Consider the following 12,641-nt stretch of genomic DNA (forward strand, 5'->3'; position numbering starts at 1 on the left):
TTGACTACACTCAATTTTCACGATAAGTGTTTTTATTATGCCAAACACGGAAGAAAATGTTGTTGTCAAGCAAATGTTTGCCTGTTTGATTGATGGTCATTAAAATCCATTACAGTATTTGTGTTTGAGGAAATCCTTGCTTGGAGTTTGTTCCTTCGTGTTTTGAACATGTGCACATATTTGTGTGCTCATGCGTACACAAAGAACAATTCTCACTATGGTTGGTATGCGACTGTTTAAAGTTCCAAAGCTTGTCGCCTTGCAACCCGCCTCCGCTCCTTTGACCGCCAACCTAAAACAATATTTTACAACATGACGTTAACGACGCTTTTATACTTTTTGTCTTTCACTTAAGATGTTCCTACTTTCTCTTGTTTAGGAGCGCACCAGGTCGTTTGACAGCTTCAACATGAACACTTTGGAGAGCTCCCTGATCGACATCATGCGGGCCGAGCAGGACAACCTTAAAGGTAAACACAGTCGGTGGCCTGACGACAAGCCCTCATTGTGGTGTCACAGACGTAATCGACACGAATATCCCCGGAAACCACGAGACGTACGTATGTTACATAAAAGGACCCACAAAAAAAGTCTCCAAGCGTGAAATGAACAGGAAGTCGGCCATTTTGGACAAAAGCAAGGGCTCATACTTTCATGAGAGTGACCCATAGAAAAATGGCAAAGATTAAATTCTAACCGACTTGAGTTATTGATTACCAGGGAGCAACCAATGAATGTTGTTACGCAACAGCAGAAATAGGTTACTGCATGTAGCACGCTTTTTATTTTCCTCTTGGAAATGACCGGAATTGCATATGACCAGGACAAGGCCGCTATTGATTTTTGGCCAGATACATGTTGTAATGAGTTCACGTATTGATACTTAGTTGTCAAGACATTAGTGCCGTGGGGCAAAAAAGCTTAATCCTGAAAAATACTGCACAATCAGGTTTTTCCTGCTAGGTCATCACTTCTGGATGAAATAGAGTTTCTTCTCGAGCTAATTGTTAGGCACAAATTTCAATCATAGTCCCCAGCAACCATAAAGTCCAAGTGTGTTCCCCCCCCCCCCCCCCCCCCTCCACTTGAACATTGCTGAAATGAGCTCCACAAGACATTACGCCTCTTATTTATTTTGGCCTCATACCCACCGTGCTCAGCGAGCTCCAGCTGCGCTCTTAATGTTGTGCTGTCAAAGCTTTCGTAAATCTTGTCTTAATAATGTGAGGACACCTTTTTGGCCGCTTTGGCACAGATGGATCACCTTAAAGCTTGTCAAGTATCCGTACAAAATGTTGACGTCCGACCGCCATAATAATCATGTGAGCTGTCAGCGCGCTCGTGCTCGTCCATATTTGCTTAATAGTTGTCATTTGGGTAGGAAGTGTTGGATTTCGAGGTCAACCGGCTTTGAGGTCCCCCTCTCCAAAGTAACTTTGTGTTTGGTTAGGAATGCAGCAGAAGCACATTTGCTCTCATTTGATGGCCTCTGTTATCTTGAGGCATCCTCATCTCATTTTCTCTACGACAGTGGCTCTTTCTCTGCTGCTTTCACATGATGCATCACGCCAGATCCAACCTCACCGCCTCATGTGCTGCAAACTGATGCTCAACTTGTTTCGCCTTTGCCGCAATCACATCTACGATTTGAAGACATCTGGAAAGCTTAACACTATAAAGTTCATTTTCTCAAAAAGTGCCGTGCTCTCTCCCCTTGCAAAGCAAATTGCGGACGTCATGTATTCCTCCACATTTGTCACTCGCATCATAATTATGAACAAAGGTTAAGAAATAAAAAAAAAGGAGATAAAATGGGGGGCTGTATTTTCGTGGCTTTGCATAGCTTCCAGCATTGTCTTGACTGACAGAAAGGATCCCTCTGTTCTGCCGTCTCACCATGCATCCACGCAGGCATGCACGCAGATATACACTAACATGTTTGTGTGCGTGTGTTTCACCATGTAAAGCAGCGGCACTTGAGCAGGGTTCACGCGACGGGCACACCCTACCCTTTTGACGCGCGAGTGTTTTTTTGTGCTCGACCGCAGGCTCCCATGATACAGTTGTACTCGCGTATGTTTCATACAGGGGTTAGTTTTATTTTAGCATGTAGTTGAGCTTCAACAGGTTGGACTGAGGTTAAAAGAAACATTTGTCGAAACTGAGGGCGTTCTGTCCTGATGTAGATCTGGTTTTATGCGCAGCATCTCTTGCATAGAGCCGGGCGCCTTAACCGCACTCTGGGGGAGGGGCCTCCGCACTTGCATGTGACAGAGGCGTCGGAATGCACCAATCACAGGGCACTCGCTGTCCGCACAACAATGCTTGTATTATTTCAGCCTTTTCATCTCATTATCCCCCCACCAGTGTAGAAAGCAGGGCTTGCATAACTTTGAAGCTTGTTCGGCATCAGAACGGGCGCATTTTGAGTGGTGTTTGTGGGCCTGGCAAATGGGACATGGATGGCGATGAGCAAGGGAAGGGGTCGAGAGACGTGTTGGTGTCCCACAGATGTAGGCTGTAATGAGATCTATGTGGAAGCAACTGTCGATGTGCTCGGAACCAAAGCGTAGGCACGCCTAATGAACGCCGAAGCAGCCGTTTTCAAATTGGCAACTTGAAGACAAATTGTGCTTTTCTACTGGAAAGCTCTCTACAAATTGGCATGCAATTTGTTTAGTAAAATTGCTGGTTGTATTCTAAAAGGAATAAATTAGTTCCCGGATCAAATTGTTGCCATCATGTCATCTTTTAACAACAATACAGACCATTTTGTGAATTAATTTTCATACTTAGCACTGTTCTGGTTAGCTTCAAGTGCCAATCTATCAACCAATACAGTTTTGACACTGGCTCAACATTTAAACGTGTCATAATCAGCACTCATGATGTTAAGTATGATGTCTCGAATATGTGTCTCCCTGTGCAGGTCGTCTGGGGTTTCCTCATCCAGGCGGGGACAACCCGCTGCCCCTCAATGGTACGTATGTCGACCCACCTCAGGTTTTGGTTTTCATGGGCGTGTCGACGTTTGAAATGAGCCTTTCCAATATTCCCGGGTGATCCAAATGTCACTTGACAGCAAGGCCCATCATGCAGATCTAAAAACAGCACCTCAGATAAACTCATCAAAAACATTGAAGCCACAAATGCTCACATATAAAAACTGACACGGCCCCTGATAAGATGATATTTGTCACTTAAACTATGTTGAAAACCCAAAAGGTCAAATAAAGCAAGTCATGATGTGTCATGCAGCAGTTGAATAATAGCTACCTCCACACTAAATGTCTGGTCACGTGGTCCGGAGCTGTCATGGAGCCCTGAGACAGATGGTGCCACCGGATAGGCAGGCCTTGCAGTATATGACCCCCCCCAACCCCATTTGCAGCTTTTTTTTTTTGCTTCTGCATCTTTCCAATCTATTTTTCCCCTCCTGCACACGCTCATCTTTTTATAGAACTCATTTCAATCTGCTTCCTTCTTTTTGCTCTCAGTCTGTGCTCCTCTCCCTCCCTCCCTCCCTCCGACTTCTTTGACCTTCCCCCAGAGTTAATGTCCATCTGGGTTGGAAAGTTCACTGTGGGAGCCGAGAGATTAGCGCTCGTGTGTATCCCGGCCGGCCTCTTCATCCTCTCTGTCGCTATTCGTTTTAGATGGCTCGATGCTGCAATCTCTGCGGCGTTACACGACGCTATTGTGCTTTCAAAACGTGTCTGATAAGCTCCGTTTTGTCCCTCAAACTCTGGAGACGCAAGGGTCACGTAGCAAGCATCAACTTGATAACGATGACATCTTTCAGTGAAACTTTCACCGCCAGTCAAAGATTTGGACATGGTGAAACTTTGTACTGCTCGTGTCAACAAATTCCAATGTTCTGGAAAAACCTCCTCGTCTGTCCCTGTGTTTTATTTGTGCACTTTCGGTGATTCCTTCAGATCCCACAAGACGGCGTCAAAGCTTTGGCTGAAAGAAAATTAGTCATTGGTGTTAAGAATGTATTGAAGTTCTGCAGCTCAGGACAAATTGAAATTATTCACATTATGGCAACATTTGTTTTGAAATGAAACCAAGCAACCAGTTAGCAACTAGCATCTTGCCTGATGTGGTTCCACTTTAGAGAGGGATTCTTTGTGATATGTCTTGATGAATGCATGTAAATGAGTGTCTGTATTTGTGCCCTGCGATTGGCGATACGCATCAAGCCGATTGTGCCGCTTTAGCTAATGAATCAATAAAACGGGTGGCTAGCTGGGTATCCTTTCCACTGTCACACAATTACTTGGCATAATTTGTTGCTGTAATGTACTGTGCATCCTCGATAATCACGCTCTTTTTTGACTTGACATGCAGCCAGGAGTTATAGCAGGAGACGAGGTAACAACACGGTCACGGACCCATCAAGTCCACGCTGTCCATCTCTTGATTGCTTTGTGACGTGACATGTGACGTTTTGCATCAAGCCTCATTTGCGTTCTCAGTGATCCGCCATCTGCATGATTGTCCGAGCGTCCAAATTTCTCCTTACATTATAATTTTGTTTGGAGTCTTATGTCGGAGGACATTTATGCACACGCGTCTTGCAGCTTGTTAGCGTTTAGCTGCTATTTAATGAGGCACAGAAACACACACATGCTCACGCCACCGTGCAGCGCACTCTGTAAGCTGTGGCTCAGCTAACTCCCTGGCATAAATCTTTACAAAGCAGCTCAGGACAGGTTGTATTGGAGCAGGCATAGGCAAGGGAGGGCTTAACCCCGACAACACACCACACGCACACACACGCAATCCTCCCAGGCAACTTTGATGTCTTGCCTGTGCATCGGTTGTCAGTGTAGTGAGTATGCAGAAAAACCAGTTTTCTGTTGTTTTATTTGAGGACGCTACAGTAACCCCTTCACCTGTATTTTGTTCTGAAATACCTTTGGCATGCTTTTCAATGTTTTAGTAATAAAGGGTATTCTGAAGCCGCTGGCGGATGGCGGCGTTGATATTAAAGACGATGGATGTCAGATTAAAAGCGTTGTTGCTCCTCAGGAACTCAAGCCCTCCTCTTTTCTTCTAGGCCATTCCTCCCTCTTTCCCATGGAGGACGGCTTCCCTGATGACGAGCGTGGCGATCAGGGTCTGGCAGGCCTGGGATCTCCACACTGCTTTCCTCACCAGAATGGCGAACGCGTGGAACGCTACTCGCGCAAGGTCTTTGTGGGAGGATTGCCCCCGGATATAGACGAAGGTATACTCGCATCGGACGTGTTGGAGTTTTGGGCCGTCTAAGCAGTTCTGTGAAGTGACAAGTCACGATTTGGTGTGGGGGGGGGGGGGGGGGTGTTTAAGTAGATCTATAAAATTGCTTCAAAATCTAAAAAAAATCAGAATCAGACCATAAAATGCATGTCTTGTTTTGTTCTAGATGAGATAACTGCCAGTTTCCGGCGTTTTGGTCACCTGTTTGTCGACTGGCCCCATAAAGCCGAGAGCAAGTCTTATTTCCCTCCAAAAGGTAAGTTGAAATGAACAGCAGAGGTCGGTCGGGACTGGTGCGTTTGAACTTTTTGCTCTTCTGACTTGTGTGCAGGCTACGCTTTCCTGCTCTTCCAGGACGAGAGCTCCGTGCAGGCTCTGATCGACGCCTGCATCGAGGAGGACGGCAAGCTGTACCTGTGCGTCTCCAGCCCCACCATCAAAGACAAGCCGGTCAGTGGGCGCTCTCCGCAAACATCTGCATTTGCTCACCTTGTCTACCAAAGTTTATGCAACGTGTTGACTTTTGTGTGTGACAGGTCCAAATCCGCCCGTGGAACTTGAACGACAGCGATTTTGTGATGGACGGATCTCAGCCTTTGGACCCCAGGAAAACTATATTTGTTGGAGGTGTCCCTCGCCCGCTCCGTGCAGGTGGGCTTACCTGTCTGGCAACTCTTAAATTACCCCACCCCTAGCATCCTAGCTTGCTAGCATTCCTGACTTCACACTTGTCAGGTTTCTGTCAGTTAACAACAGACGATGACTCTTGTGTTTGCTGCCCCGGAGACGGCGTGTGCTTTTTTCATGTGACTGCTGGGCTCCTTTTAATTGCTGAAAAAGAGCCAAATGTTGCCAGTGGTTACGTTGGGGTTTGTGAAAGAGTCAAGTGACAGTGCCCGAGGTTGAATTATGCATGTAATACTAGATAGCTAAAAATGAAAGCTTGTGTGAAGGTAACATTTCACGTAAAAGGAAAATTGATGAACCGACAAATTAAACTGAACTAACTTTATCCAAAAAGCTACTTTAAGTAAATATCATGGAGTAAATGTTGCGGTTTACTTGTATGAGCACATTCATTTTTAGCCTCGCAGCCTGAGGTGTTAAGCCATTTAATTTATAGACACGTCTTTGCTTTTATCATGTTTACAGGTAGCATTAGCATAGATAGTTTGCTTAAGTCTTGCTATTCAATGTACACTTCTATTTGCTAATAGTCGCCTGCTAGACTGTCCAGACAATAATAGTTATTCCCAAACATCAGTTTTGCTCCACAAAAAAAAAGGGTTCTTCCCCAAAAGTGTCTTCCTGTTCACGTCTCGTGATTCTTGTGTTCAAGGAGACAGCGGCGTCACATGTTTGGTGTGACGCATTTTCATTCAGACGACACAAACCGAACCATGTTTACAGAGCCTTGATCTGGTTTGGATCAGAGAGCCATCTTCTGGTGTGAAAGCAATCCCTATGGTTCCCTTCCCCCCCAAAATGACTTTAATTTAAATAAGAGGGCTTAAATTTGATTTTAATAGATTTGACCCAAGCATCAAATGATTTTAAATTTCCTGCACCACTTTTGAAGCTGTTATAAAACGTGAATGACGCGCAGATGTATGCGCACTATGTCCTGCTTTCCCCGTCTTAGCTCCAACCCGTTTTAGTCTCGCTCTTCATGTTTAACTCGGCTTTGATCAGTGCGATCTCGCCGCTTTATCCCCCCTCATGTGTTCCGACATTTGCTTAATTGCTTTGCTGCCAGTCTTTGAAATGTCAGCTGTAAGCAAATGCTCGCTGGTGTTGACACGTGACCGACCGGCTTGTTTGGCCGCGACGCTCGCACTCAGCGTGCCGCAGTTGCTGAAATCAGCTTTCACCTTCACACTTCCCCTCTGCTCTCCGTGGCAACTATTGGATTTAATATTCTGATTGTGTGTACTGTGCTGTGTTTTTGCACTGATGGCGTGTCTATTACAGAGTGTGGAAGTCTTGTTCATTTCATTTGTCAGCATCCAAATTCTTAAACAATGCCGTTTCTCGTTTGTAGTGGAGCTGGCCATGATCATGGACCGCCTGTACGGCGGCGTCTGCTACGCCGGCATCGACACGGATCCTGAGCTGAAGTACCCGAAAGGAGCTGGGCGGGTCGCCTTCTCTAATCAGCAGAGCTACATTGCTGCTATCAGTGCTCGCTTTGTGCAGCTGCAGCATGGCGAAATCGATAAACGGGTTTGTAGAAAGAAATGTGACCTTGTCTTACTTTTTTTTTTTTTTTTACAATTTGTTGTGCACCGACTTCAGTCTTATGATGCAATTCCCTTTTCCGCCAACAGGTGGAAGTGAAGCCATACGTGCTGGACGACCAGCTGTGTGACGAGTGCCAGGGCACTCGCTGCGGCGGCAAGTTTGCGCCGTTCTTCTGCGCCAACGTCACCTGCCTGCAGTACTACTGCGAATACTGCTGGGCAGCCATCCACTCGCGCGCCGGCCGCGAGTTTCACAAGCCGCTGGTGAAGGAAGGCGGCGACCGGCCGCGTCACATCTCGTTCCGCTGGAACTGAGCGGCAGTGGCGGACAGTAGGGGGAGCAGGATGGCAAGGTAGTGCAGGAGTCGCAAAATCATTTAATGAATAAATGCACTTTTCTGTTGCTGATTCCTTTTTGCTCAACATTTTTTAGTTAATATTTATATTTTCAAAAGAAAAAACTGGATTTATATCAAGTATGTCCAGCAAGGAAATAGTGTAACCTGTTTTGTTTTATTTTTTTAAATGATTGTTTGCCCCCCCCCCTCTCCCCCGAAAAAAATATATAGGAAAGTTGAAGTGTGCGATGGTACTCTGCTAATCAATTGGCGTGCTTTCCTTTGTGTATATATAGAGATTTTTTTTATATAAGCCCCCCAAACAATTACCTTTTCATTTGACATTTTGTAGCAGAGCTCACTTTTGATTTTCCCAAGACGCAATCTGAGGCTGGAGTAAATATGAATTGAAGAAGAAAAAAAAAGGTGTCGCTAAAGAAGAGTGCACTTATTTCACATTCTAAAATATACCAGTATACACTTAGTTGATAACCAAAGCTGTTTTATTTGCTAGCGGCACACAACAGAGAAGCCCTGAAAGCCAAACTCTCTTTCTCTCTCTCAGAAAAAAAAGATCTCCACACACAATAATTTCGATCTCCATCTTGACATGCAAAAACTAATACCTCAAACTCAGCTGCTAATGTGCCGGATGCAGTTTAAAAAAAAAGTCACGAACGCCTGCCCGTGTTGTTGTTTTTCCGGGCGGAGCTACGATGTTACTCGCACACTTTTTGTACTCGCTAGCTTCGTCGTCACCTTGTTTATTTTGTAACGGAAACCTACGCGGTCGTGAGCAGAGTGCATTATGGGAATGTATGGCAATGGGGAGGCTCCGGGCCCCCCCTCTCTCCCCCTCCTCACTTTTCCATCCAGAACCCAACTATATTAAAAGAAACATCACAAAGCTCAGTTTTACCGCCGAAGCAGTTTAAATATGGCCTCCAGCTTCCCTCCATCTAGCCAAGCTAATCCTACTCAGCATGTTTTGAAAGCATAACTGAAGATCGTCTGCGACTATTCACACACACTTGAAAGGCGCCCCCCCCCTAAGTCCAGCAGGTTGGGGAACCAAAGACTGGCTCTGCAGTAGTGGGTCGCACTGTAGCTCATTTCCTCTTTAGAAGCCCCCACCCCAGAGAACCAAAGATTGGCCTTAAAAAAAAAAAGAAAACAGTAGTGCAGTAGAAGCCCATCGGCAGCAAATGGCGTCATTAGAAAGACTTACTCCTTGCCCCACCGCCCCCTAAAAATGTGCACATTCATTTACGCAGTGGAAAGTGAGAATTTTTGACAAAATCCTCCCATTTTAGTAGTGGAGGAGTGCAGAGAAAACTTGATTTTGCTCATGAGTGAGGCTCCTCATATGGCTTTTTGCACCTGGGATATTTTCAAACACTTTGTGAAGAATTTGCTGTTCAAAATGAGATAGTGAGAAAATTATTTTAATACACGGCCTGCTGATTTTTTTGAAACAGTGTTTTCTAGCTAAATTATTTTGTCATGCACATTTAAGCATTTATTATGCACTACTTTTCTAAATATCCGTTCCCCCCCCTCCCCTCCTCCTTTTAGTTCCGGCAGTCATTTTAGGCACATTTTTCACAAATATGGGGAAACTCCTTTTTGCAATACCTCAATTTTTTCACATTGTGAAAGGTAGCTTTTGTACTTTTGTTACTGAGAGATCTGCATATATGGAAATGTTCATTTTAAAGAAGAAGAGAAAAAAACCCAGAAATGAGCGGCGCGATTTCAAGAGATATATTATTCTTTTCAATTATGCTTTTTATACATTTCAGTGCTAAGGACTCTATGTGCGACGTCACATCTGCCGAGGAGAGACCAAAGTGTATCCACTCTCTTGGTCTTCTTAGCTTTTCCTACACGCAATGTTTCCACTCGGTGATGACTAGTAATTCTAATAGCATGGCGAGAAATCATTTAAAAAGACAAAAAAAAAATTGTGATCTTAAAACTCGTTGTTAAACGTGACCTTTGGTTTCCGCACTCGCCTTATTTCCTCAAATAGTGGCCGCTCTCCTGCTGAACGCTGTTGAAAGTCTTGCTAAACAAAACAGCAGCACCTACTGAGGCATGTAAACCGTCTCAAGTACAAAAAGTAAATAAAGATGAGTAGTTAGTCACCTCCATGTCCTAATCCATATTTTGGTAAATAAAGGCCGCCTCCAAGATATAGTTGAATAAAGTCCCCATAATAGATCTTTCTAAATAAAAGCCTCGCCCCTATTAGACGCATCCCGAAAGCGACAGTGAAATCCGGGCACAATGTTCAACGCCTCTCCCAACCTGAAGTTGAGTAAATGCCTCCCCACAATCTGCACTTAAGTAAATAAAGACCTCCCCACTAGTCGACATCTCTTGGCCACTATATGAGGAAATCTGGTCTAGGGGGAGAATGCAAAAAGATGAGGTTGGAGCCTCAAAGCTCAAACTCGTATCACAAGAATGTGTGTGGCGGCCGTGGCTCAGGCAGTAGAGCGGGTTGGTCAGAAACCGGAGGGTCGGCGGTCCGAACCCAGCTCTGTCCGAGCCACGTGTCGTTGTGTCCTTGGGCAAGACACTTCACACACCTTGCCTCAGGGACTACAGATGACAAATAGCCCCTTGGCTAATTTTGGTGCATCTACAGAAATCTTCATTGATGTACATTGTCCCTGTCAAATAAACAAAATAAAAGAATGGATGTTTGGTGTTTAGATATTTTAATATTTGAAGAAAAAAATATAAATATATATATAGTATCTATATTCTTGAACTTGCCAACTAGCACCTATTGTAATCCTTAGCATGCATGACGACAAAAAAAATGCGTGGAAATGAGGTGAATTAGCTCGAAAATTAACTGTTGTGGTGTGCACCAAATGTTTCTGAACTAGACGTCGTTAAAGAGAACCCCCGACCTCAACCCCCTTCCCATCCTTTCTGTCCTCACTCCCTTACATATTGGCAGACCTCAGCAGGGATGCGCGTAACACAAAAGCGAATAGGCGAGCGTGAACGTTCCGAACTCAAGCATCCTACTAGAACACTGTTCAAATGATTAAAAAAAAAAAGTGGATTTAAAATTTAAAAAAAAAATTTTAAAAAAATGAAGACTTGACCTACATGGAGGAAGGGGAGCTTAAAGACTTGAATGTGGTTAAAAAGAAAAGAATTAAAAAAAACAATGTTGCAAGTTAACTTTCAAGTTTTATGTGCAATACTTCTTTTGAACCTTTTTCCAGACGAAAGACTCTTTGCAATGTAATTCTTTCAAATGCCATTTTTAATTATTGCAGACATTTAATTAAAGAAGATGTTAATATGTTTTTTCAGTCATTTTCTACTGTTTAATGTAATCCTTTTCATGCTGGTGTTTGTAAAAAAAAAAAGAAAGAAATGAAATCCAACTATTTGTACTAATATAAATAATTGAAGTTATTTTTAAAACATTTAAAATAAGGTTTTTGTGCTCATTTGCTTATTTGGTTTATTTTAAGCTACTGTGATTGATTGCATTGTAATTACTAGGTCAACAATGTATTTAGCTCTTTATTGGTATATTTTTAATTGGAATGTATAATTGATTTTTATAATTTTGATCAGATTTCTGTTATATTTTTGAGGTGAAGCTTTTAATATGTTAAAGTGTCTAGTTTTTACTAATTGCTATATTGTGCTCCACAATATATGGTTCACATTTTCTGAAGGAAAATAAATATTTAAATATTTGTCTGTTAATGTTACTTAATGGCAAGATTTCAATAGTTTTTAACTGTGTATGGGAAGGTTTGTTGTATTTATTAATAGCATTTTTTTTTTTTTTACTTCAGATACCACCTTAATTTTTATTGTCATTTCACTTTATAAGTTCCTATTTTTGTATTTTCCTTTCTAATGATTAAGTTATGTAATACGGATATGTCCATATTTCTAGGAGTTGGTCTGTAGAAGTGCTAGTGAAACGAAAAAGAAAAATCTAATGTTATTTAATTGTTTGCGGCCAACTATTTATATAACAGTATGCATAATTTTTCAATATTTGTAATGTGAAATGTTGAATGAAATAAATCTTAACTGTGATGAATAGGTTTGTGTGCATTGTGCTTCTTTGGAATCTGACCCGCACCTAGTTAGTGATGTGCATTACAGTTCTTTTAAGTTAACAAAATCTTGAGCATCAGTTCTCTCAAAAGATTCGTCTAAAGTTTAACATTGCAACAGTCACTCACTCGGTCGTGAGCAGGAAATTGCGTCACTGACTCGTTCGTAAACCGGAAATGACGTCACTGACTCGTAAAGTCCCGCCTCCGTCTATCACTCGCTACTGATTGGTCGTTCGCTAAGATTCACGAGTGAGTGACAGACAGTAGTGCTGCTAGCTCAGCCGACACACGTTATGCTGACATTGATGTATTTGTTGGCTTGTAGTTGATGGTATTATACCGAATGTGTTTGAGTAAAAGGGTGGTTGATCTGTGACGTCAGGCGGACACTTCATTAGGTACGCTGCCATTTTAAGGTGTACTTAATAACAGGCCACTTCATTAGGGAAAAATCATGGCCAAAGATTAACTGAAAGTGAAACGTGCCACACCCGCCCTCACCCCCACTTTCTGATTGGCTGGTTGTCTGTGACGTCACACGGACACTCCACTAGGTACACCGCCATTTTCAAGTGTACCTAATATAAGGCCACTTCATTAGGGAAATATCATGGTCAAAGGTCACAGGTGTGAAACTCTAGTCCTCGGGGCCGCATTCCAACATGTTTTCCAAGATTCCCTCGTTAAGCGCACCTGCGTGAAAAGTT

The 12,641-nt window shown here is 43.2% G+C and overlaps 1 protein-coding gene across 6 annotated transcripts in view; it reads left to right on the top strand.

Annotated features, from left to right (window-relative positions):
• The window catches only part of cpeb4b (cytoplasmic polyadenylation element binding protein 4b), a 41,097-nt gene extending 29,182 nt beyond the window's left edge, over positions 1 to 11,915 (top strand). For 5 of the 6 annotated variants that reach the window (XM_061298821.1, XM_061298825.1, XM_061298823.1 and 2 more), the window contains 8 exons: positions 380 to 470; positions 2,930 to 2,980; positions 5,066 to 5,236; positions 5,414 to 5,503; positions 5,579 to 5,697; positions 5,784 to 5,898; positions 7,289 to 7,470; positions 7,575 to 11,915. In XM_061298821.1, coding sequence (XP_061154805.1) covers positions 380 to 470; positions 2,930 to 2,980; positions 5,066 to 5,236; positions 5,414 to 5,503; positions 5,579 to 5,697; positions 5,784 to 5,898; positions 7,289 to 7,470; positions 7,575 to 7,802 — 1,047 coding nt within the window. In that variant the 3' untranslated portion in view covers positions 7,803 to 11,915. The remainder of the gene's footprint in view (positions 1 to 379; positions 471 to 2,929; positions 2,981 to 5,065; positions 5,237 to 5,413; positions 5,504 to 5,578; positions 5,698 to 5,783; positions 5,899 to 7,288; positions 7,471 to 7,574) is intronic. The other variant, XM_061298822.1, reaches the window with a different exon arrangement.
• Positions 11,916 to 12,641: the final 726 nt, after the last annotated feature.

Source organism: Syngnathus typhle, linkage group LG15 (genome assembly GCF_033458585.1).
Source record: "Syngnathus typhle isolate RoL2023-S1 ecotype Sweden linkage group LG15, RoL_Styp_1.0, whole genome shotgun sequence".
In the NCBI taxonomy this organism is placed as follows: domain Eukaryota; kingdom Metazoa; phylum Chordata; class Actinopteri; order Syngnathiformes; family Syngnathidae; genus Syngnathus; species Syngnathus typhle.